We start from the raw sequence: 27,013 nt of genomic DNA, 5'->3' as shown, positions 1-27,013 counted from the left end.
AGAAAATTGAAGGAATACAAAACCATCAGTGCAGATGGCAAGTCCAAGTGCTCATCTATTTAATTGTAAAGACTACTGACATGATTATTGAAATTTTCCATAGAAGGAAAAGAGGGACATAGGTATGGTATGGAAAAATGCTTCCCTAGCTAGATGTCAACTCCAGGCAAGAGTCATATAAGTAGTCAATTGTATTGACAGAAAGTCACAGCCAAGCTTAGAATCATCCAGGTGGGAAAACTGTGTGCTCAGGAGGGAATGTTAGGAGAGTCCTACCTCAGTCTATGCTACAAGCCACTATCCTAGCTTTCCCTGAGACAGAACTCCACTTGCAGTTCACAGATGTCATCCCCACAGGGCTGCTGGCATTATGGATCATTGGTTCAATAGTATTTCTTGACAATCATACCTGGAATCAGACTCAGAATAAAATTAATCAGTCCCATAAGACTTAACTTCCTAAAGCAACACTTAAAGTAGAGACTTTAGTGATGTTGAATGGGCCAGGGGGGGATGTAGCAGTGTGGTAAAATCCAAGAGTGAAATTACAAAACCTTGAATGGATCTCGCCAAGGGTAGAGTACCAAAAGGATGGGCACAGATCCAGCAGGAATTAGGTCTTGCAGAGGACACAACCTCCTGGAGGCCAGGGGAAAAGGGACAAATCAGATGGCCAAGAACAGAAAGGGAACAAAATATGGTGGCCAGGGCCAGAAGCCCGAGCCAGTGAGCAAGATGGACAAGGCAAATGAAAAGTGGAGTCAAGTAATATAGGATACTCAGCCCACATCTGGAGTCTTGAGGGGGTGGTCTACTACTGCTATTGTCTTCTTCTTTTTCCGGGTCAGATGGAGCTTGATATCACCAGTGGTGGGTTGAGCTGTCTACTTGGGTGGTGGGGCCTTCTTTAGATGAGACAAATGTATCAAGCTATTAACTACCTTCAACTTTGCAGTGGAGGGATTGGTCAAGAGGACTTAGTATGGTCTTTTCCACTTGGGCTACAAGGCATTCTTACTCAGGTATCTTTTCCAATAGATCCAGTCTCCAAGTTCCAGCTGCAAGATAGACTGATCTGAGGCTGGATCCCTAGAAAATGACTGAGAAATACGATGGTTAAGGTCTCAAAGATTTTTAGTGAGCTCTCAGCGGTGTGGCAGAATGGAAACTGATGGTGACAGAGTCACCATGGGGTGAAAGGAAGAGTCTCAGGAGCCCAGTGAAACTTTCAAAGGGCAATAGGAAAAACTTTCCAAAAGGGGTGGCCCTAAGGTTCAGAAGGACTAAGGGAAGAATCTTGGGCCAAGGAAGACTAAAATCATTCATAAATTTGGCAAACTGGACCTTAATAATCCCATGGATATGCTCTAAGAGACCCAAGGATTAGGGCTGGTAAACCCACTGTAAGTGCTGAAGTACGGGCAAGTAGCCACCAGTTGGGAGGCAACTGAACCAGTGAAATGGGTTCCTCTGTCATTATGGATTTCTTTGGGGATTCCCCAGGAGAGAAAATCCCTTCTAGCAAACACTTGCTACTGCAGTCGCAGTGGCTTGCTTGCAAGGAAAAGCCTCCACCACTGGGAAAACATACAGACCATGACCAATACAAACTTATATCCAGAGGAGGTGGAACTTGAATAAAATCAATCTGCAAAACTTGACAGCGGGCCTTAGAGAGAAGGAATTTCCCTGGGGGAAGGCTGCAGGGGCTTACTAACATTATGCTTGGAGCAGACTTCACATTTCAAACATGCACAGCTAGTCTCATCTTTCCACACCAATATTAGCAGGCCAAACTAAGCAGTTTGTCAGGGCCCCAGTGACTCCTGGAGTGCAAGTATTCCATCACAGGATGACACCAGGAGTTAGGAGGACTAGGTGGTTATTTGGTCCATGCCAGAGCCCAGAGCTTTTGTTCCTGTCTTGTTCAAGCCTGTCCTGGATGAATTTGGACATGGTCTCTTAGACCAAAGCAATTTCTGTCACAGTCAGTGTTAATCTAGGGGCAGGCCCCACAGATATGGAGGAAAACAGGTCTATGAGGATTGGGGGTTGCAGGGCAGCATGCTTGGTATGCAGATCAGCAAAAGCATTACCCCAGGCATGGGGAGAGTCCTTATAGAGTGTCCTGGGACCTTAGTAATGCTGCTGTCAACAAGAGGAAATCAAGCAATCTCTAAACTTGCATCCCATTCTTAATGGGGGTGCCAGAGGAAGTCAAGAACACTCAATATTTTCACATCTCGAAGTCATGTGCCACTTCAAAGGCATACCTGCTTTCTGTGTAAATATTCACCTGTTTTCTTTTTGCTAATTCACACGCTCAGATCAATACTTCAAGTTTAGCATGTTGAGCTGAAGAGGTCAAGGGGAGGGGTCATACTTCAACAACTTCTTCAGTGATGGTGAGGGCATACTCAGCCATCAGGTTGCCAGAATCATTTTGAAGCCAGGAACCAGGAATAGGAGTTAGTATACCAGGAATAATCTGGGTTTTCTAGCTCAGTTTCCTCTCGCGGGGTTAAAAGAGAGTCAACAATTTTAACACAATTGTAATCCTCAGTGTAGTTGGGGTCTTTATCCTCTGTGTCAGGGAGGAAGGTGGCTAGGTTAAGAGTCTTACACTGGGAGACGGTGACATTTGGTTTGGATAGAAGGGAGACCTCTAGTCCCACAAGGTGGCTGGTGGAGGCCGGGTGTGATGGGACTTTAGAAGAGTCTCAATTGCATAGAGAACATGCAAGGTTAAAGTAGAGTCTAAAGTCTAGAGACATTTCTTCCACTAAGACCAAAAGTTAGAAGCCAACACAACAGTTAAAAGGCACAGTGGGAGGCCCCTGGCCAATGGATCAAGGACCTTTATATATTACCTAAGTAGTCAAAAATTGTCCCCATGTTTCTGATACAAAACACCAAAGTTATTCCCCCCTCCCTCTTTTTCCACTAGGAAATAGGGTAGCTGATAGCCAGGGGACATGGAGGGCCACTTTGAAATTGACAAATGCAGCCTTGGAGACTTTGTCCCAGGGGAACAGTTCAGGAACAGAGTCCTTAAGGGGTTGAGCTAATAGGGAAAACAAGGAGATCCATAATCTGCAGTAGCAAGCAAATCCTAAGAAACCATAAAGCTGTCTTTTGGTTGAAGGAAGTTCAACATTGCAGTCAAGCAGGCTGGCTCAAGGTGGAAATGTTCAGAAGAGAACAAATGTCCTAAAAACCTAATGTGGGAGAACTGCACTTTTAGATGCCTTAGGGCCCTAATGGGCCAAGGAGGTAAGGAGAAAAATGGAGTCAGTCTTGGAAGACTCAAGATCTGGGGAGCACAGGAGTAAATCATCTACATAGGGGATGAGGGTGGACCATGAAGGAAACTTAAGGTCAGCATGGTCTCCTTTCAAGACCTGTGAGAAACAGGTGGGGCTCTTGGTGTAGCCTTGAGGTAGGACAGTTTAGGTATACTGCTTGCCCTCGCAGGTGAAGGAGAAAAGGAACTGTTCAAGGGGAACACAGAAAAAGGTGCTATACCAATCAGTAGTGGTGAAAATGGTGGAATCATACGGGATAAGATTCAGAAGGGTATGGGCGTTAGGGACCACAAGTGTTCTAGGGGTCACACTAGTGTTGATGGCATGTGAAAGTCTTGGACGAGGCACCACTCATGGCTGCCAGGCTTATGGGTAGAAAGGATGGAGCCTTACAAGGGATACTGCAGGGGACCAAGAGGCCAAAGGATAAGTAGTCATTGAAGAGAGGCCTGATTCCCTCAAATGCCTCTCTGGTGAGGGGATACTGTGGGACTAGGAAAGATTTAGAGGGATCCAACTCAATCTGGTTTGGGGGTGAGCTAAGGACCCTTCCAATATTGGAAGTGCTAGCCTCCCAGAGGCACAGTGGAACCTCCTCAATGGGTGAAAGAGCAAACAAAGATAGGGACAGTGAGATTATGAGGGAAAGTGTGTGTTGGGGTGGGGGGGGGATCAGGAAGAGAGAGAGCTAAATGTCATTATGGGGAGAGAAATCAATTGTGGCCCTATATGTCTCAGGAAAATCACGACCTAGAAGGTGAAGAGGAGTGTCTGGAGAGAAAAAGAAGTTATGGGTCCTGGATAAATCCCTGGGGATAAAGGGAAAAGAGTGGGAAATGTAGACAGACTGCACATGGTTAGTGATCTCCACTATTGAAACTTTTTCTAGAACTCAAAGAGAGAGGGTCAGGAAAAGCAGTGGGGGTTCAGGACAGACATTGTGGCATCTATGAGGATCTCAATAGGATAAGAGGCCACCACAAAATGAGTGACCCCTACTGGAGATGCAGACACCATGGGAAAAATCCCCTCTATACCCTCAGAGACTCAACAATTTAAGTCAGACCAGCGTGAGTTTTTTATCAGGGCCTCTCAGAGAAGGTGGAGGAAGGAGGTGCCTGGCAGCTCAGTAGAGTAGCTGTAGCTGTTGGCAGTCTTTCTTCTAATGGTCTAACTTTTGACAACAGAAGCATACCTTGTCACCCCTAGGGGCTTGGGTATTGGTAACCTGGAGGGGGAAGGTCTAAAGGCAAGGAGAATATGCAGGTTTGCTGCTTGCACTGTAACTGTTGTAGCTGCAGGTTCATGATCTGATTCTTTTTCTCATTTTTTTTTCCTCTGTATCTTTCTCTTTCTCTTCCACTAGGGTTTATTGGTACTTACTAACTAAGTAAACCAGATCAGAGGTAGGAGTCATATTCTAATCTAATTTGCCTCTCTTGATAAGTCCACAAGGGGCTTATTCAATCCTGCCACATAGAGAGAGTTAAAGGTGATTAAGGCATTGGGAAAATCAGGAGAGAGGCCAGAATTAGCTCAAAAGATCGACAAGAATCTATTATACAAAAAAAAAACAAAAACAAAAAAACAACTGACTCTCCTGTGTTTTCGGTGCAGAAATGAATTTTTCCCCAATCAACAAGCTGAGAGAAAGCCTTGGGGATTACTTCTGATAAGGCTTCCCCAACTTTTCAGGCTTCCCAGAGATAGGTATTGAGTCTTACTTTCTTATTTATTATGCAGCCTATGTGCTCAAGGGGATTATCCCAATGGGCTGTTCCAAACCAGTGGGTGGAATCCCCAGTGCCTACATGGACCTGGGCAAGCTGATAAAGGTCAGAGAGGCCAGGTTGGTGGGCATAGAGCCTAACCTCAAACTCCTGAGCAAAATCCACAGGATTCTTGCAGGCCTTGGGAAGCTCTTTGGCCATGGTGCAGAACTCAGCCTTGGTCCAGGGGTAAAAGATGCCTAGAATATTTTGATGTCTTTTGCTCCCTTGACTTTGAAGGGAAAATGGGGCAAGGGGTCCTCAAATGAACCAAAGGGAGGACAGAGGGAATTTTTTGAAGAGGCTGGCTTTTCAAGACTATCTTTCAGGGCCTCTTCAAGTGTTTTTGTTTGTTTGTTTGTTTTTTATTCTCTGTGTAAACCTGACTTTAGGTTAGCTCTTTCTCCTTCTTCAATTTGGAGACAGATGTCTTTCTGAAGGACACTGAACTTATTCTTAGCTTCCCTTTCTCCTAATTTCAATTGTTGGATATCCTCTTGAAGGGAGGAAAATTCAGATTCAGATTCCCACTTGGCTATTTCAAGGAGTCATTGGGAAAAAAAAAAATCCCACTCAGGGCCCATAATCTTCAGGCTAGTGGAATCAAGAGTAGATTGTAAAAAGTTAATTTTGTGATGAACAAAGGAGCCCCACTGTGACCAGCAGTTTTGGGGGTCAGACTTGGTTAAATCCTGACAATTATTTAAATATTTGCAAGTAGATGGTCCATAATTTAAGAACATGTATTCAGCAGCCATCCCTTTAGGGGGACCTGCCAGGATGGATCCAAAAGCTCCCATGGGTCTTTTAACAAATCTTTGAATATAGAGCCAAGGACTCAACTGAAAAGGGATGGGAGTTCAGAAATTCAAGAGAATCACTTACCCAGGCTAAACTATTGAGTCAAATCCAGACTGAAACATGAGGGATCCATGCTGATTCTGGCATCTGGGGTCAAAAGTAGAAGCTAGCCAGCAGGTGTCTTCGAATCCCATTTCTGACACCAGATATATCAACGTGAAATAAAGAAAACTTCCAAAACAGCAAAAACTAGTTGTTGTTGTTTTTTAACTAATGCAAGAGAATCACAACTCGAGGCCACCACCCAGCACCAGCGTGCAAGAGTGCCCAAAATAGGCAGCCAGAGGAAGGGGGGAGGCAAGGGGAAAAGGGTTTAAATAATAACAGAAAGGAAGTTTCAGACAAGGCATAGCCTTGAGAAGCTGTTACATAAGTTGTTTTCCATAACAACTGAAAGTCCACAGAGAAGGATAGAGGAGGTTCAAGAGTGATAGCATCCGGTCAGAATGGGGGTTTCTTTCCCCCCTCTTTTCCTTTTTTTAACTGGTTTTTACAATTATTTTTTAACTCCTTTCAATCACCTTCATACAATTCACAGCCCTAGGATCAGGTAAGGTCAGTTGCATTCAACAGGAAAATTATGTTAGATTAGACCTTAACAAAAGATTGCTACTTTTAAATCTTTGACAGTAGATTAACTGGAAGAAAGGAAGAAAGGAAGGAAGAAAGGAAGGAAGAAAGAAAGAAAGAAAGAAGGAAAGAAGGAAAGAAAGAAAGAGGAAGAAAGAAACAAAAAGAAAGAAGGAAGGAAGGAAGGAAAGAAGGAAGGAAGGAAGGAAGGAAGGAAGGAAGGAAGGAAGAAAGCAAAGAAAGAAGGAAGAAAGGAAGGAAAGAAAGAAAGAATTGAATTTCCATATGATTCTATTTGTATAAATAGATCCAGGTGTAATTGATTTTATTCTGGTTTCATTTTAAAGGGGATGTGGTCTCCTAGCAGGAGAATAGCGATAAACCACAATCTACTATTTGACATTCAGATGAAATGTTGGGAAATTGCATGGGCGAAGGAAGTTTGAGTTACATTCCAATCTCAGGAAATGGGATAGCTGCTTGATCATAAAACAAATTGTGTTACCTCAGTTTACTAATGTGCAGTGTGGATAAAAAGTACCTAACATAAATCTGATTGTATTAGAAATATTGTTGGAAAAGTGAACTCTTCTTTGACTTTCTTGGGTTAAAGATTTAATTGTTGGGGCAACTAGGTGGCATAGTGGATAGCGCACTGGCCCTAGAGTCAGGAGGACCTGCGTTCAAGTCTGGTCTCAGACCAGACATTTGACACTTACTAGCTATGTGACCCTGGGCAAGTCACTTAACCCTGTTTACCTCAGTTCCTCATCTGTAAAATGAGATGGAGAAGGAAATGGCAAACCACTCCAGTATTTTTGCCAAGAAAACCCCCAAAGGGGTCATGAAGAGTCAGACACAACTGAAATAACTGAGCAACAACAACAACAAGCTGCTATTTCAGTAGGACTGTAATAATGATTTCAAGGATTTCTTCATTGTTTTATCTGCTAAGATGTTTGGGACCTGCTATTTGGGCACAGTTATAAGTTTGTATCAGTTCTGCTGGTGGTATGGTATAAGGGTCTATAATACTTAAACTTGAGAGCTACAAAATTTAGAGCTGGAAGAGCAATCTGGAATTATGCCCAAAGAGTTATAAAACCATGTATATCCTTTGACTCTGCAATACCACCATTAGGTCTACTTCCCAGGAAAAAGGAAAAGAACTTACATGTTCTAAAATATTTATAGAAGCTCTCTTTGTGGTGGCAAAGAACTGGAAATTGAGGGGATGTCCATTAATTGGGGAATAGACAAATAAGTTGTGGTATGTGATTCTAATTGGGTTATAAGAAATGATGAGCTGCTTGATTTTAGAAAAACATGGAAAGATTACACGAAATAATGAAGGGTGAAATGAGCAGAACCAAGAGAATGTTGTACATAGTAACAGCAATATTTTTCTAAGAATAACTACGAATGACTAAGTCATTTTGAGTATTACAAATACTCAAATCAACTACAAAGGACCTATGAAGGAAGATGCTATCCACCTCCAGATAAAAAAATGATAAGTAGAAGTACATATAGTATACATACACATACATTCCTATACATGTGTATATATGTATTATACATATATACACACACACACATACTTGTCTACTGATGGTAGTCTTCTCTAGGGCAGGGTGGGAAGGGAGGGAGGGAGAAAAAAAGAAAAGGTGAGAGAATAAAAGAAAACTTAGAGGGAAGCGCAGAAAAGTAGAGTAGCTTTGAAAACAACTATAATATTTATTATGTAGTTTTTTCAAAAAAAGTAAACTGTGTGAAATGGAAATGCATGGTTTCATATTGAATCCTCTTTTTTATATTGTGCCTGTGTACATGGAAATATTCTTTTTTTGTCAGTTAAAAATGAATAAAAACATTTTTAGAAAGAAAAAAAGCATTAACCCTGAAAAGAAAATTGCAAAGGAAGGGCTTTTACAAAATTCTTCTATGGTACAGCTATGATCTTAGATATACAGACCTAAATAATTAGAAAAATATTAATTGCTCATGGGTCAGAATGAGTCAATATTATAAAAATGACAATATTACCTAAATTAATTTACTTATTCAATACCATACCCCTCAAACTACCAAAGAGTTAATTTAAAGAATTGGAAAAAAATAACAAAATTTATATGGAAGTAAAAAATGTCAAGAATCTCAAGAGAAATGATGAAAAAAAGTGGGAATAAAGGGGGCCTACCAGTACCAGATCACAAACTACATTGTGAAGCTATAATTCTTTAAAAAAAAAATTGGTACTGTTTAAAAATCAGAGAGATTTACCATGGAACAGATTATGTATACAACATTCAGAAGCAAAAGAATGTCAGCCTAGTATTCAATAAATACAAACACTCCTGCTACTCATATAAAAATGCACTATTTGATAAAAATTGCTAGGAAAATTGGACTGCAGTTTGGAAGAAATTAGATTTAGTCAAATATCTCACACCTTTTACCAAGACAAGCTCCAAATAGATATGTGACTCAGACATAAAATGTCATATCATAGGCAAATTATAGAAATATAGACAACATTACTGATCAGATCTGTGAATAGAAGAAAAGTTCATGACCGAACAAGAGACAGAGAGGATCACAGAAGAATAAATGGATAATTTTGATTACATAAATTTAAAAAGTTTGTGCCCAAATAAACCCAATAAAGCTAAGATAAAAAGAAAACAATTAACTGAGGGTAGAATTTTGGAGCACGTTTCTCTGATAAAAATCTCAGTTCTAAAATATATAAGGAACTGATTTTAATTTATAAGAATGAGTCATGCCTCAAGTGATATGAATAGACAGTTTTTAGGAGAAAATGCCCCAGCTACCTGTTGCCATATGAAAAAAGCATCTAAATCACTAATAATTAAAGAAATATAAATTAAATCAATACTACCTCTCACCCATTAAATTGGCAAAGATGACAAAAAAGCAAAATAACAACTATTGGTGGGGCCATTGGAAAACAGGCACATTAAAGCTCTCTTAGTGGACCTACAAATGGATACAACCATTATGGAAAGAAGTTTAGAATTATACATAAAAAAATTATCACATAGTCCTTTGAACTAATACCCAAAAGAGATCAAGAAAAAGGAAAAGGTCTTTTATACCAAAATATTTATAAAAATACATGTATACAAATAAGTATATTTATAGCACTTCTTTTGAAGTAGCAAAAAACTAGAAACTAAGGGGATACCCAGCTGGTGAATGGTTGAACAAAATCTACTCATTTGGTTTTCTATTGTGACAGAATACTACTGGGCTCTAAGAAATGAGAGAAAATTATTTCAAAGAGATATAGAAAGACATGTATGAACTGATGCAGAGTGATATAAACAAAACCAGAATGATAATGTAACATTAATATTATAAAAATGAACAATTTTGAAGACATTTATAAACTGATAAAGAATGAAATGAGCAGAGAACCAGGACAATTTATACAATAATAACAACACTGTAAAGCCAAAAAATTTTGAAGGCTGCAAAACCTATGATAAATATAATGACTATCTGTGATGCCAGAAGACTAAAAATGAAGCACGCTGACAGACAGAGATGTGATGGACTTAGGGTACAAAATGAGACGAATTTTTTTGAATGTGACCAATGAAGGAATTTGTTTTTCTTGATTATGCATATTTATTATAAGGAATTTTTCTTGTTTTTTTTTCCCAATGGGGTGGGGTGTGAGAGGGAGAGAACATAGATTTCTATCAATAAAAAAAAAAAAACAACTTTAGTTAGAGAGACATAAAAAGAGAGAATATGCATGCCAGGTATAGATTCTTCCAGTTCTCAGAAGCTTGGGAGAGTGATGGTCTTCTTCAGAGAAAGTTGTGACCACGCTGGATTAGGTTCCATTTTGTCTGACAAAGTAATGAACAGAGTTGGCAGATTGTTATTATTCAACAGGCAGTCTTGAGCAGAGGATGATGGAGTTGAGGAGTGAGGAAAAAAGCCAAGGAGGTAAAAGACACTAGTGACAGTGAGTAAACCAGGGACTAGATAGACTGTTGAGATACGATATAATAGAAGCAGCAGGTATGTTGTGGTAAGAGATCTGGGACAAGTTGGAGCCCACCTTGGCTTTCCATTCTCAATGGGACCAGTCTACTAAAGTTCTCAAATCTTTTTCAGACAAACTACAATCTAACCATGCCTCTTTCCATTTTGTGATGCTGATTGTTTAAAAACTTAAGTGTAAAATTGTATATTTATCCCTATTCCATTTTATTTGAAGCCCAGTGTTCTAATCTGTTGATAACTTTTAGAACCTTAAGTCTGTCATCCAATGTATTAGCTATCTCTCCCAGTTTCGTGTCATCTGTACATTTGATAAGTTTTCATTTTAGTCATTGATAAAAATGTTAACATAAGACCAAGCACAGATTCCCAGATTGTATCACTGGAATCATCCTTCCAAGTCAACATCAAAGCATCAATGACTATGCTTTGAATTGGCCTAGTTGACTAGTTCCAAATCCCAATTGTACTATCAACTGGTCCACAAAAATAGCATGAGACTTGTCAAATGCTGTGTTAAAATTACGTAAATTACATATACTCAGGGTCTAACAGTCTAATAACCTCATTCTAAAAAGGTTATACAATTAGTCTAGTGTGACCTGTTTTTGGTGAAGCCATGCAATTGGTTATTATTGGTTTTTCTAGATGCTTACAAACTATAACTTTAATACTACTCCTAGAATGTCCCCAAAATTCTAAGCTCACAGACATATAATTTGTTGACTCCATTCTTCCTTTTTTTTTTAATTGAAAAGCAAGACAATATTCGCTCTTTTCCAATTCTATCTCTCTCCTATTCTTATCCTTTGAAGGTGACTGACAATAACCTTACCTTGTGATTCTTTTCTGCATTTTCTTAACAAATGCTCCAGAGTTTCTATCCAACAAACTGGAGGCTTTAACCTTATTCTTTAAGTATTTTGGAGGTACCAGTATACCATTTGAGTTGTCCATCTCATGTATATATGTTACTAGCAACATCTTTATTACCCTTTCCTCCATGCAGTTTAGGCTAGCTTTTCCTTAAATTGTATTGAGACATTCCTCAAGACTTGGTTGGTTCAGAAGATTAAGAATTCATATATCACTTCCTAATTGCCTGAGTACAAAGCAACCACAAGGATCTAGGGGGGCTGTGAGATGCTTGACTAGTGGACCACAATGGGAGCTTCAGTCAGCCTGATCCACCAAAGGGTTTCTCAAGTGCATCTTTGTTGAATGTACTTTTCCTGCTATGGCTAAGTAAATTCCCTTTTGTTAATTCTTAAATGACTCTGTTCCCAAATGGAACTTCAATTACCAGAGGAGTGACTTGAGTCAGGTCAAGCCCAAGACAACACGGAATGTCTCTCTCACTATAACTGGCCTACCTCCATACTATCTCTGATCATATTTGTATATGTAAGTTGCCTTTGATAACATACTGTAGCCCATTTAAAGCCACTGAGCATCTTCTCATTGCCTTCATTTTTAAATCAACAATATGCTAAGTGTTATTAAAGAAAACAAATAGAAAACCCAGTGAAATATTGCTAAAAAATATTGCAGTTTGGATTTTACTAATTAAAATATTGCAATTCGGATGCCATACACTACTCCCAATTTCATTCATCTAGTGTAGGATGGCAAACTACGACCTGAGGGTCATACAAAAGTTGGCCCATAGGCTTTAGTTTGTTGATCCTGATTTAATCTAGTTACTGAGTGATAGACCAAAAAAAAAAAAAAAAAGCAGGGTTGAAAAGCCGGGGTGATGATGAATATGACCTAGGCCCTACCCCTGTTTATAATCTAGTAGGGGATAGATATGTTTAAGACAATAAATGTAAAACTACACAATCAGGCAACAGTGGATTAGAGAGGGGAGAAATTAAAGACTGAGAAAATAGTTTATTGCTTAATTAAGTAAAAGTAATGAGAACTTGATTAGTGTGGATCATAGTAACAATGAACTAGAAAGGAAGCTTTCATGAGATACTACAGAACAGTAAAAGTGGGAGAGTGGAGGGAAACTAGAGAGTGGAGGAAAGTCTAGATATGGAGAAACAAAGTTTAGATAAAAGAATGCCTGGCCTCTTGGAATTTAAATCCTCTAGGAGGAAACAGCATATGCACAGATAATTCTAAAATAAGAGGCTGGCTCAAAGCCTAGGAGTTTTGTTGCTAGCTACACATACATAATAAAGGCAATAATTTGGAGTAAAGAATTGAGATAAAAGTTGATCCCACCAAATGTAGCATCCCACTTAGGATATCAAAGGCTAAGGAAAATCACAGGGCATCAGACACAAACAGTCCTTTTGGATTTGTTGGAAGGCAGCCCCTGAAATCATTTCAAAGGGATTCAAGTTGGAGATTGGAGGCGGGTAGGTGGCATGCTGGATAGGGTACCTGGCCTGGAATCAGGAAGACCTGAGTTCAAATCTTGCCTCAGCCTTATTAGCTGTGCAACTCTGGGCAAGTCACTTAACCCTCAGTTTCCCCATCTGTAAAATGAGCTGGAGAAGGAAATGGCAAACTGCAATTACAAAGACTCTTTAAACCTAAGTCAGACAGAGGGACAAAGACTTGGATTCTTTAGGCAGGATGAAGCAGATTCAATGAACAGACTTTTGAGTGCCAAAGACTCAGGGAATCCTAACATAGGATCACAGGTCTTGAGCAAAAAGAGATTTTTGAAATCTAGTCCAAAATTTTCATTTTACAGATGAGGAATCTGAGACCTTGAGAAATTAAATGTTTTGCCCAAGGACTCACAAAAAGTGTAAGTGGCAGCACTGGCCTTCAAACTCAGGTCTTGTAACTTAAAATGTTCTTTGCATTGCTCCATATAGTTTCCTGGAAACAGAGCAGGCCACAGTGTAATGGGGTAAGAGATGGGAGAACCAGTTTGGAATGGGCTTTTAGAGGAATATCACTGATGTGTGTTTAGGCAGTGACAGTATAAGCATGTAGCTTGCGTCGATGACAATATTGTATGACCCAGATTGGGTATTTTGTAAAACAGAAAGAAACTGGTGGCATTTATGTGAAGTATACTGCTCAGTCTGCCAACTTAACAGCAATCTTAGTGAAACATTGGTACTTTGGGGTATCCTTCACAATCTCATCATTGATTATACTCTCTGACCCTGAAGCTAGTGGTCCTGGCGCTTCCAGGTGGGGAACTTTGCTGATGGTAGACTAAATCCAAATGTCACCCTATATATACTCAACACAAAGGGGAAAAGGGAGGGAGGAAGAGAGGAAGGCAAGGAGCTATAAAGTGTTATATTCCATAGAGAATTTAAGGCCCAGGGCAGAAAAGACGTTAATGTTTTGGGAATTAGGAAGTTACTGTTGACCTTCTAGGGAGTAATGTTTGCAGAAACTAATATATTTTTAAATTTTCTGTAATTTGGAGAAATCATCAATATAAGAACTTGCTCATTTTTTAACTTTTCTTGAGTTTAACTACAGTTTTACAGAAACAGTTCCACTAGCTCTACCAAGCTTCTATATAACAGTTGTGTAACTGATAATTTATCAACTTAATACATGACAATTAAAAAAATAAGATCCAGTGCTCTTTAGAGTTTTATGAAGTTTATTCTTCTCAGAAACAAAAAACAGTTGATTCTAGCATGCAGCAGTCCATCAGTTATTTTGACATCTAATTCTTAATCTTATTAAAATAAGATTTATGTAGCATATATTCACATTTCTAAAATCTCCACATAAAGTGTACAACACAAATAGATAGATGATCTGTTACAGGTACTTCAAAGCTCTACTTTGACAATTTTTTAGATTTTTGCAACTCAAAAAATAGGCAGAAAATGTATTTAAATAATAACATTTACAGGTAAGTAAAGAACTTTCCTCCTTTAAGAAAAATTACATAAGCCTGTTCCAATTCTCTCTATGTAGTTTGGGAGTGGAACAAATTTCATCCAAACTAAATTCAACCAATAATCTATGCCAATGCAAGTAAAAACCATGATTCTTCTTTAAAAGGTCTACAGAAAATTTATCATCTTCCTTTAAATCCATCCAGACAAAATTAAATACCGTTACACTTTGTGTAGTAGTGTATGTGTGTAACCTTTAAAGTTCTGTGTAAAATAAATTTTTAACAATTGAAATCATTTTACCTGTATCAGCAGAATTCAATATTTAAAGGAAACATTCTTTTTTTTTTTTAAGCATTTAATAGGTCCCCATTACTTGGGTGTTTTTATTGGAGTAACTGTATAAAAGTCAAATTTCTGTTTGTATTTATGTATTTTTCTTTGTAAATATTGAGCCAAAAAGGTAGGGATGCTCTCAAAATAGTGTACAAAACTTTTCATTCTTTATCTGAATTCCCTTTCAGAAATAAGTCCCTTAAAAAAAAAAAAGAAATGAATCTCTTAAAGTGTTTAAGTGTCCTACAAGTACTCACCTGTTGTTTTATTCCGTCATATGAATATGCTGGTTCTTTCCCTTTAAGAATACCACTGATTTTAACTGAGTCCAACAAAGTAGACAGCAACTTCTCTATAACTCCTTAGTCCAAAGAAATTGCCTGAGGCACACAGAGGTTAAATAATTTGCCCAGGGTTGCCACACAGCTGGTAAGTGGCAAGCCTAGAATTTGATCCCAGGTCTTTCTAATGCCAAGCCCAGCTCTCTATCCCCTAGTCCATGATACCTCTACGCTTTACCTGTATTGACCAGAAATCCTTATTCCAAATAGGATTAAATCCTTAAATCCAAAAAGAAGTTGCATTCATCATGCTTCCTTTACAGCTCCATATTAATGAAAGTTTTCCAAACCATAAGTTTTATTTTGTCAAGTGATTACTACATTCCTATGATGAGCATCTTATTAACAGGAATAATCTCTAAATACATAACATTATAGATTTAGACTTACAAGAGACCTTAGATCATCTAGTCCAACCCTGACTCATTCTCCAGGTGAATAAGATAACCAGAGATGTTAAATAACTTACCCACAGTCACCCATAAGACTGCCTTCCCTTGACTCCAGATCAAATTTGCTTTCAAATACATCAGGATGCTGCATAATTGTCTAAGAAAGGATTAGGACCAAAGTATTATCTAACATGAGAATTCTGCACGAGGATGGAGGACAAAATATGGAGGGTAAAATAACAATCGATAGATGCAGCTGTTGTTAACTGCTGGCACCACTACATGAAAAGCAGAGTTGACAGTTTTATGAAAAGGAGCTCAGGTATGAAGGAAACAGGGCTAAATGACAGGTCATTAATCTACAACTAAGTACTGTTGGTAGACCTATCTAGTAGTTACCACAGAGAAAGTGGGCTGATGAGCATCATTCTGTTTCTAAAACGAAAATCTGGTCACGACAGTCAGAAAGATTAAGGAAGCTGTAGAATATTCATGGTCTGGCAACTGAACAGGGCAGGGGTAAAGCCTAGCGACTTAACCACTTTTCAAATGCATTGTAAAAGCATAACCTTTGCCTAGATCAGGAATTCTTAACTTGGGGTCTAAGAACTTTCTTTCTTAATATTTTGGCAACTGTATTTTAATAGAATTGGTTTCTTTTATAATCCTATGTATTTTGTTTTACACATTTAAAAATATTATTCTGAGAAAGGGGTCTATAGGTTTCATGAGACTGACAATGGGGTCCATGACATAAGAAAGGTTAAGAACCCCTGGCCTTAGATGAAAGTAGGTGATGGAAAAAGTCTGCCTCTATCTCCTGAGAAGAAATGCAGTATTATTATAGTCAATTCAATTCAATAAACATTTCATGTTCCCTCTTTGTGAAGAAACCTAGGGTTCAAAGAGGTTAAATAAGCAACCAGAACGTTGCTATAAGAATTTTTCATTCATTTTTACTTCCATTAATTCTCATTTTTTTAAAAATGCAACTAGAGGATTCTGCCATGAAAACTGAGTAGTAAATGGACAACAATGGTCAAAAGACCTGATTTTCAGCCCAGGCCTACTCTACCACTACACACATACCTGTGTGACCATAGGCAAAATCACTTGATTTCTCAGCATCAATTTTCTTATCTAAAATAGGAGGTAATGCCTGTACAACCTACCTCAATAGAGTGTTGTGAGAATCAAATGCATGCTCTATCTAAAGCACTTTGTAACCATAAAGCACTATATAAATGTCAGTTATACTTTCAGGTCATATGGAATACAAAGGGAACACAGTGAAGACTGTTTATTACTTCCACGTGGGAACCACCTTCTGCCTCTTGCATTTTTGTGTACATATAAAGAGATGGCACACTGTAAGGAATAATCCCACTAAAATGAATATCATATTGTGATTTTCAATAATACTTTTAATATAGCCACCACATATATTTGCAACATTAAAATAAAACACTGGACACTCAAGTATCATTTTTTAAATGGGTGGATACTCATTAACAATATATTTACTATTTTCTCATCCTATGACCTTACCATGCATGACAAACAATTGCATATTAATTCACTCAATTTCAGTTCCATTCAATTCAACAAACACTTGAGGCCTAGTATATGCAAGGCACTATGCTAGGTGCTGAAAGGCATGCATACAAAGATGAATAAGACATAGTCCCTGCCTTTCAGCTAATGTCGACCCACTGATAATCACACATTCCAAATGCAATAGACTTTAAAAACAAAATCTCTATGGATACTGCCAGTGGTCTGCCTAGCACCAATTGCGTTGGTGATTTTATCAGTCACATAACCAAATTTAAGACAACCATATTTTCCTAGGGCCGTTCTTTGAAATGAGTAAGCTGGTGTCTCTTCCAGTGGGGTGCCTGTCTAAAGGTTTTGCCACACACTGAACATTCAAATGGCTTCTGTCCTGCATGTATTAAATAGTGTCTTTCGAGTTTGGATGGAGACCTGAAACTTTTAAAACAAACACTACACTGGTAAAGCAGACCTTCATTCTTCTCAGCACTTCCCGAATAGCCGTGGTAACGGCTATAACGCCTCTGCTCCGTCTCCAACAGTTTCTTAGACAGATATGGCTGCATGTTTCTACCGTGGGTGACAAGGATGAAATCTCCTGACTCTGTACTAACTTTGAATTCTGATACTTCACTTGAGTCAGTCACCTTATATTCTTGATCATCAGAAGCCTCAGAATAACCTACCAACTGAGAACTGTCTCCTGGATGAGTGAAAAGTTTGTTTAAATTTTCAAATTCTACCTGGTAAATAGGTCTTTTAAAAGGGATCTTTTCAATGTGAGTGAGCTTATGCCTTTTTAAGTGAGCTGACTGTCTAAATGACTTCCCACAAACATTACAGCCAAAAGGTCTCTGTCCAGTGTGAATCAGATAGTGTCTTTGAAGTTTGGATATTGAAGGAAAAACCTTCTCACATTTGTCACATGGACACATTTTATGTCTTGTATGCAGATCGTCAGTGGGAGCTGAAAGCGCATGTTGAAGCGCTTCAGGATCATCAAAGAAGTCCTCACCAGATGGACTATAAATTGTAATGTCATTATTCACTGAATCATCTACATTTAAAATACCTTCACTATTAATAGTACCTTTCAAATTGATTTCTGCACTAGGGCTCTGAAGTTGCTTTTGCCAGGAAAATGGCAAATGTCTTTTCTTTTTACTACTATTAACTTTCTTATAAGACCCAAATTTGCCATGAGGACTCTTAAAGGTTTTAGGTGAGGCATTCTGATCAGAGCTTTGCTCCCCAAGAAGATCACGATTTTTCAAGAACCTAGTTTTAAACTTCTTTTTGTCACACCGAAAGGCATCTAACTGCTTATCCGCACCTCGCCTAAGCTTAGTCAGAACTTTACCTTTAACATTAGTTTTATAGTTGTGGTTTCTTTTGATGCTGTTTGTATTTTTAGCATCTCCTGCACGAAAACATTTGTGAACACCAAGAATCTGTTCTGATTCAAAACACTGCTCACATTCTGGACATTGAAAAGGGACGATATAAACAGAGTCAACATCAATTGGAGTATCCTCCTCAGGTTCCTGTGTGTCATCATTTTCAAAACCATCCTGCTTTAAATTTAATTTAATTGGTGCTGAGCGTGGCTCTGGACTCTTTTTCTTGAATGAAATAGTCTGAAAATTCTTTTTTCTGGTATGAATTTGTTTATGCTTTAGAAGTTTGCTTTGAATCTTAAATCCCTTTTCACAAAAGCAACACTGAAAAGGTCTCTCTTCTGTATGTGTTAGCTGATGGATTTTCAAATGAGTTGACTGTCTAAATGACTTACTGCAAAGAGAACATTTAAAAGGTTTCTGGCCAGTATGAATAAGTAAGTGCCTTTCCAGCTTTGAGCGAGATGGAAACATCTTGCTGCAGGTATCACATGCATGGATTTTCTTTCTTTTCCTTGCAGTGCCATACACATGATCTGACTTGGAGGATGGATGTAATACCCACCTCTCTTCTGTTGAAAAAGAACGGTACACCCCATAAGTTGGCTTTTCTTGCTTGGATTCCACCAATCTTTTGACTTGCTTTACATCATTCTGGTAGGTTTCATTGTGGAGCTGCTGATGTTTCAAGAAGGTTATTAGATTTTTAAAGTGTCGCTGACAAATACTGCATTTAAATGGCAGCTTGTGAGTTAGCTGGTGTCTTTCCAGATGAACGAGTTGCCTAAAAGTTTTATGACACACATGGCACTCAAATGGCTTTTGACCAGTGTGAATAAGATAATGTCTGGCTAATTTTGATGGTGTTTCAAAGTGCTTGAAGCAAATATTACAAATATATGGCCTCTTCCTAGGTAACTTGTTAGACACCACACACTGCTGAACCTTTACCATTTTAAAACTTCAGTCACAAAATTCTTCAGTGAATTCCACTGAAATCCATTGCTTTCTTAAACTCCATAGGTTTCTAAAAGTTAAAAGAAAAAAAGAGTATTATTTCAAGGACTTTTTGATCATATAAAAAAGATGAATGGGATTGCAGGTTAAAAATAAAGGGCTTTTTCTGCATTTAAAAATAAAATACCAATTCTAAATAACAGAATCATAGATCTATCCTTCAAAATAACATTACTGATTTTGGACATTCTAAGAAATAAACCTTTAAAAAGGAAAACAGTTTATAACTCTACAAAATTCCTTAGGTAGGTAACATTTCTCTAGAAAAGATTAGCCACAACCGTGGTACTGAATAATGAGGTAACTAAGTTTTTCTCCATTAAATTAATATAATTTCTAATTTAAGTTTTTAAAAATTTTAACTTAAACAGCATTTTTGGAGACAGGAAAGAGTAATATTAACAGTACAAAAACATGCTTGCACAAAATATGTTGCACACGTTAGGCATGATCTGCCTGGCAAGAAAGGGATACACATCACTCTTCTGAGACAAATTCTTTGATGCACATTCTTTTCAACTGTCAACTACTTCTGTTTATAGGAGAACACCATAGGCAATTAGAGGTACTGTGAAAAATTCAGAGTACTAAGTCATATTTCTGATTCTGGCTCTGCTACTTAGTAGCCAAGTGACCTTGCACAAATCATTTCAACTTCTAGGCCTTAGTTTCTTCCTCTGTGAAATGGGGAAGATAGCATCAGCTATATCTTAAACAACATGGGAAAGTTATTTGAAAACTGCAAAATGATACATAAATGCAAGTTATCATTATTATTTTTGTTTTTTGTTTTTTATTTTTGGTGAGGCAATACTTGCCCAGGGTCACACAGCAAGTAAGTATCAAGTGTCTGAGGCCACATTTGAACTCAGGTCCTCCTGACTCCAAGGCCAGAGCTCTATCCCCTGGGCCACCTAGCTGCCCCATGTTATCATTATAAACAGTAGGCTCTGTGACAGCAGGGATCATGTGTTCTTAACCCCCATACAGAATCTTGAACATAATGGGCACTCAACAAATAATTACTGCATGAATAACTTATCAGGGTAGCTAACTAGTAATTAAATTGACTGGTTAGAGTTGTAATTCCTTTTATTACTCCTTAGTGGGAGCGACTAAAGGGGAAGGTAGAAAAGCAAAGGACCCGGCTAATTAGCTCCAGAATGGCCTAGAGTTGCCTAGGGGGCATGGAGGGTAAAGCACTGGACTTGAAGTCAGATAGACTTCAGCTCTAACTCTACCTCATACATTTACTAGCAGTATAACCCAGAGAAAATCACCAAATATATCTAGGTCAGTCTCCTCATCCATAATAATGGGGTTAATAATAGTACCTATCTCAGAGTTGTTATGAGGATCAAATGAGATAACATAAGTAAAGCATTTAGTAAACCTTAAAGCATCATGTAAATGTTAACTACTGTTATTATTAGTTTGGGTTGAGTCTTCAGAGTCAATATGGTTGCTGAAAGTTGAACAACTGCAAAAAAAAATTTTTTCCTCACCATTCTACCTATGTTCACCTCTCCCTCAGAGGAAGGAATAAGAGACAGAAGTTGCTGCTGCTCTGGCCCCACTTTTCAATTACTGCCAGAATAGGAGGAGGTCTAACCAAGGAGCAGCTAGGCAGCCCAGTGGATAGAATACTGGGCTGTGAGTTGGGAAGATTCATCTTCCTGAGTGCAAATCTGGCCTCAGACACTTACTAGCTGTGTGACCCTGGGCAGGTCACTTAAGCCTGTTTGCCTCAGTTTCTTAATCTGTAAAATGAGCGGGAGAAGGAAATGACAAACCACTCCAGTATCTTTGCCAAGAAAACCCCAAATAGGTTCATGAAGAGTTGGAAATGACTGAAAACTTACTGAACAACTGAAGGTCAGAAATATAGTTCTATTTTGTTATCAGCCATCTGAAATATGAGCCTTTGTCTTTTCCAAGTTCATGCCTTAAACCCGGAATTATTTAATAAAAATTCCCTGCCCATCATACCTAGGAATTTGTTATCCAGCCTTTCCTTGAAGAACTGCAGAAATAGGGAAACCACCACATCCTGAGACAGCCTTTCCATTTGTGTGTAGTTCTGTTTGTAGTTCCTTTTATCAAGTCTAAATTTTCCTCTCTGAAACTTCTACTTGATCCTCCAAATTCTGCCCTGTGGATTCAAGCAAAACAAATCTAATCCCTCTTCTATGTGACAACCCTTCAAATTCTTGAAAACAGGTATAATGTCCATTCTAAGTGTTCTTTTCTCTGGGCAAAACATCCTCTGCCCCCAGGCCAGTTCCTTCTAATGATACTCATATAAAATGAAGTCAAGGTCCTTCACCATACTGGTTGTCCTCCTTTGGACTGTCTCTAGCTTGTCAATGTCTTTCCTGAAATGTGAACTGAACAAGAACACAATACTATGGACGGTCTGACCAGGGCAGAGGACAAGCAGACCATCACCTCTGAAAGACCAGATACTACATCTAAGATTACATTTGCCTCCTTGGCTTCCATCTCATACTGCTGAATCACACAACCTCTAGATCTCTTTAACACAAACTGCTATATAACTCCCAACTTGTCCTTGTAATATTGATTTTTTTGAACTCCAAAGCATAAGAATTTATATTTATCCCTATTAAATTTAATCTGGTTTGACTGGGTCTATTATTTTAGCCTGTCAAGATCTTTTTGAATCCGGAATGTCATCTAATATGTTAGCTACTCCCTCTTCCCCCTCCAGTCTTGGGTCATCTGCAAATATGATGAGAATGCCATCTATGCCTTTAACCAAGACAATGACAAAAATGTTAAACAGTACAGGACAAAGCACAGATTCCTGGGGCATCCCACTGAAAACATCCTTCCAAGTTGACATCGAATCATTAATACTGTCTTTTGGTTCTAGTCATTTAACACAAAATGACTCATCTATTGGTTTTTCTCAGCAACCTGCATTTGAAATAACATAAAAGCTTTTGTAATTCATCAACAGAGCAAGCTACCATATACTAGCTGCTGTATATTTATAAAATTTCCCAAGAAATTCTGATCTAGAGTGAGGAAGAAAATTAAATTTGGCAGCTTTATTCAAAATTATCAGGTAGCCTATTAAGCTGAAATGACTAGGATCCTATTGAGGGCCAAACCACATCACAGCTAATCTGCATTCTTCCTGATGATCAATCCTACCCTACCAATTGAAACAAAATGCTTAAGAGCAGAAAGTAAAAAACAATTCAGTAACTAGAGGGGTAGCAACATAATACATCACACGAATCCTTTAATATTAAAGCAGTTAACTACCTGTTATTTTTGATATATCTAGAAACTATAGGTTTTCTCCTTAAGTTTAAAATATTACATAAACTTCCAAAATCCCCAGTGTGAACATCAGAGTATGGGACATAAGTGATCAAGAGAGCCAAGACTGGGGTATAAGCAAGGTAAATAGCTGCCCAGGGCATTGGTGTGAGGTGCAACATATATTGGGAGATCAAGAGGAGCAACAAAGAACACTTTTAACTTAAACATATCTGGGGAAAAATGATAAATACACATATTTTTAGAAGATAAAATTATATTCTCCATGTTAGAAAGGTATTTGTTTTGTAACGAATTGCCCATGTTATAGTCAAGGCTCCAATTTTCCAGTGAGCAGAGACAGTTTACAGACCTTGCCTCTGAGTGTACAAACACCATGATCTGGTTCAGGGTGATCAAAATTTAAAACAAACAAACAAACAGAAAAAACCATGAATCCCATGATTTGCCAAGTTGCCTAACTTAAGTGTCTTTTCTGTTAAATATTTTTTGCAATAGTCTGTGCCTGAGTTGCACAATCAGCACCTAGAAGCTGGAAATCTGTAACATTCATACCAAAGATGATATATGCTCTGGTTTTCCATGGTGCAACAATGGTAGCTGGCCCTATACATCTGTGAACTCTCATTAGTTGATGCCCAGAAGGTGTGCACACTGAATGTCTTAGGGTCTCAGACTGAGAACTAAAAAGGGGCCTCAGAAGCGATCTAGTCTACCGACTCTTTCTAAGTCCCACTTTTCATCGGTGAGCTGGTAAACCACTGACAATCCCAGCCCCCACCCTCTTCATTTCGAGAGTCAATTCTAATCCTCACCTATCATCTGAGCTCCAGGCCCTCACTCCACAATTCAAAACAAAAATTACTGTTTTATCAGACCTCAGAACGTAGGGATTATGTCTTAATTAGACTTTGTTTCTCTTTCAATGCAAGTTATTACTCTGCAAACAGGTGCTTTAAAAAAAAAAGCACTCTGAATGGATGAGGACTCAGGATAAACCCTTTTCCTATTTCCAGTGAGAATCAGGACACAATCTCAGTTGATATACTATAGTCCTGCAGAATGCTAGAGGGGTTGGGCTTGGCATATCAATTTTGTAAGGTTGTTGACCTGTCACTTGAAACTTAATTTCCTTCTTGTATTTACTAGAAAATGTTGCAAAAGATGATCCTGAAGATCACCAACATGTGATCAGCTACTCTGGAGAGAATAGTTCTTAAAAGAAGAAATTTAGCAGTTCTTCCTATTCTACACGGAAAATAAGAAATACCATATTGAGTCAGGTCAAGTCCAACCAGGAAATTATACAGAAAATTTCACATTTATGGGATAGCACAACTGTCCTCTATGTCCTAACAATTTAAGGATGCACCTAACATGGCAAAAATTTATAGAATTTTGGACGTGGAAACGATTAGTCTGGCCCCCTCGTTTCACAGAAGGAGAAATCAAGCCCCCAGAGAGATAAGTGGTTGGCATAGCCAGAACCTAAAAACTAGGTCTCCTTCTCCCAATCAGAACAGTTTTTCACATCAAGTGACCCTCTTTGTTATGTTATTCTTAGATTTTAACACCCACAAATTCATTTAAACACTTCTTGGATCTACTGAAGAATACCAAAGCTATCTTTTGATAATATGGTAACTTCTTAAACTCCTTGATTTATATGGGTTCCTATAGCACTGGTCTTAGCAGTCAAAAGCCCTGAATTCACAGTAACATGGACCATCTACTAAATCAGGTCAGTCACTTGGCCTCTCTGAGTCTAGATTTCTTCATCTGTAAAATAGGGGGAAGAGAATAAGTACTTATTAAGTGCCCACAAGGTGCTAGGTTAACAAAGGTTAAATGACTTGCCCAACCTCAAGAGCTAGTGTACGTGGCTGGGTTTGAACTCAGGTCTTTTAGATTCCAGGCCTTGCTCTCTTCACTACCCAGCTTCTTCTAGGGGTTGATGATACTTGCATTTAAAACACTACATTAAGCGTAGAGAGGGACTCAAAATCAAATAAAAAAAAACAAATAATTTAGACTCAGGTAATTTTTGGACACCTAGAGCAACTTCTAGTGGCATTTTCCTTACCTAGAGGCAGATAGGTAACACAATGGAAAGACCTAGAGTCTGATAAACCAGAGTTCAAATCTAGCCTCAAGTACTTACCAGCTATGTGACTTTGGGCAAGTCACTTAATCTTTGTCCGCCTCAGTTTCTTCACCTGTAAAATATGGAGAATAACAATACCTTCCAGCTACCTTTCCCTCCTACACCCTGGGTTACAGTGAAAATAAAAATGGGAATTTGGAAAGTGCTTTTCAAACCTTAAAGCACTTTAAAAATCCTAGTTCTTATTAATTTTATTAACATCTCAACTCCACCCACACCATTAACCCCTTTCATCCTAGGCCTCCCCACAAAACAGTTTAGAAATGTTACCTGGTTGTCTGGTGCGTTTCCCTTTCTAGGGAAGTAGCTTACTTTATCCTCCTACACCTACCTCTCAGGGTTGTTGTGAAGACAAAATGAGATATTTGCAAAGTGTTTTCCAAATTAAAGAGCTTTAGAGATGCTAGTTGTTATTAATATTATTATCCCCTCAACTCCGCCCACGCCATCATTCCCTTTCATCCTTGGCCTTTCCATACAAACAGTTAAAAAGTGTTACCTAACTGGTGGTCTGGCGCATTTCCCTCCGATCCCTACAGAGGCTGGAGAAAGAATTCAAGCTGTCAAGCTGGGGAAGGGGCCTGAGACACCGCCCCCGCCCCCGCCCCATGCGGACGGAGTCAGACAGTCACGCATGGAGACAGTCACGCACGCGCGCACACACACACACACACACACACTCACACACACTCACTCACGCACGCGCTCCGGGCAGGGATGGGGACGGGGAGGGGGCGGGCGCAGACAGTTCAGTAAGAGCAACGGGGGAGGGGAGGAAAGGAAGGAAGAGGCCTGCCTCACCCCCCCCATCCCCGCCCCCGCTCGGGGCGGGTCCCTTTCCCGGCGGCGAGACGGGCAAGGGCCTCCCCACGCGTGCCGAGCTCGCCCCGCCCCACCGACTCTGCCCTCCACCTCACGCACCTGGAGTCGGGACAGCGAGGATCTGAGGAAGAGGAGAGCGACAAGCCCCAGAGGAGCTGCAGCGGCGGCGGCAGAAAAAGAGGCGGCGGCGGCAAAGAGGCTCAGTGCGCAGCCGCAACTCCGCGGGAGAGCAACCCGGACGAGGTTCCGGGCAGAAACGAGCTCTGGTTTCTCAGTACGGCTTCCATCGGGGCTCCGAGATCACTGGTGGTGCCTAGCAAAGGGCATTGGCCCTAGCCTGTGCCCCATACCCCCGACCAACACGCCGATGGGACAGGCAGCTGTCCCCATTCTTACTGTACAGACTGTGAAAGGTAGGGAGGGGTGCGGAATCTGACTCCCACAATCACCTACCCCAGGCCCACCCCACGGAAAACCGGCTAATCGGAAGTAGGCCGCATCCGTCCCTCTGAACCGGAAAGCACTATGTAGTTGTCCGGGACAAAACCTGTTGCTATTAATACTCAGTTCCGGAGCTTGGACGCTCCTCTCTTAACGCGGCAATTTGAATAATGGCCAGCATTTATGTAGCGCTTTAAAAATTGAAAAGCGTCTTAAATAATTTAGATACCTCTGAGGTGGTATCGATGTGATAAATACAATACTGATTGTGTTGTGATAACATCAGTAGAACCTTTTTCATCCCCAACTTCCCCCAAACTTAAATAAGATTTTCTCTTTTCTGTTCTCAGTGGTATGGAAAGAGAAAGAGGTATCGTCCCCATATTACAGGTATAGGGACTGAGGAACAGAGAGAAGTTCCTCACCCAAGTTCCCAGAGCAAGGGTTGGACATGTAGGCCCCTGGATTCTAGAACTTTCTCAATTTTTCTTCTCTCATCTTGTGGCCTAGACACAAATTGATCTGTTTAAAATTAGGTCATTCAGCCAACAGTTAATAAGCATTTACTGTGTGCCAAGCACTGTGCTAAGCCCTGGGGATACAAAGAAAGGCAAAAGACAGCCCCTGTCCTCAAGAAGCTTGTAGTCTAATGGGGGAGACAACATGCAAACAAGTATGTACAGAAAAGCTGAATACATGATAAATAGGAAGTAATCAGGGGAGAACACTACCATTAAGAGAGACTGGGAAAGACTTCTTGCAGAAAGTTGATTTTTAGCTGGTACTTGAAGGAAGCCAGGAGGTGCAAATGAGGAGGAAGAACAATCCAGGCACTGGGAACAGGCAGTGAAAATGCTCGAA

General features: G+C 39.4%; 1 protein-coding gene and 1 pseudogene across 6 annotated transcripts; one reads left to right on the top strand and one right to left on the bottom strand.

Moving 5' to 3' along the window:
* Positions 1 to 16,154: 16,154 nt before the first annotated feature.
* Positions 16,155 to 25,898, bottom strand: ZNF770 (zinc finger protein 770). Of its 6 annotated transcripts, none has more exons than XM_027870219.1 (4): positions 25,811 to 25,896; positions 25,389 to 25,431; positions 21,403 to 21,565; positions 16,155 to 19,423 (listed from the first exon to the last, which is right to left on the bottom strand). In XM_027870219.1, the coding sequence occupies exon 4, from the start codon at positions 19,348 to 19,350 to the stop codon at positions 17,293 to 17,295; it is 2,058 nt and encodes a 685-aa protein (XP_027726020.1). In that variant the 5' UTR covers positions 19,351 to 19,423; positions 21,403 to 21,565; positions 25,389 to 25,431; positions 25,811 to 25,896; the 3' UTR covers positions 16,155 to 17,292. The 6 variants fall into 6 exon arrangements, with proteins under 6 accessions (XP_027726020.1, XP_027726019.1, XP_027726021.1 ...); XM_027870218.1 differs by lacking the exon at positions 25,389 to 25,431 and adding an exon at positions 24,887 to 24,941 and having other exon boundaries at positions 25,811 to 25,890; XM_027870220.1 differs by lacking the exon at positions 25,389 to 25,431 and having other exon boundaries at positions 25,811 to 25,892.
* The window catches only part of LOC114048809, a 34,055-nt pseudogene continuing 31,487 nt past the window's right edge, over positions 24,446 to 27,013 (top strand).

This window comes from Vombatus ursinus, unplaced genomic scaffold (genome assembly GCF_900497805.2).
Source record: "Vombatus ursinus unplaced genomic scaffold, bare-nosed wombat genome assembly UNPS02014794.1, whole genome shotgun sequence".
Lineage (NCBI taxonomy): Eukaryota > Metazoa > Chordata > Mammalia > Diprotodontia > Vombatidae > Vombatus > Vombatus ursinus.
Note: the sequence above shows the minus strand (reverse complement) of the source record. Positions and strands in the feature narration are given on the sequence as shown.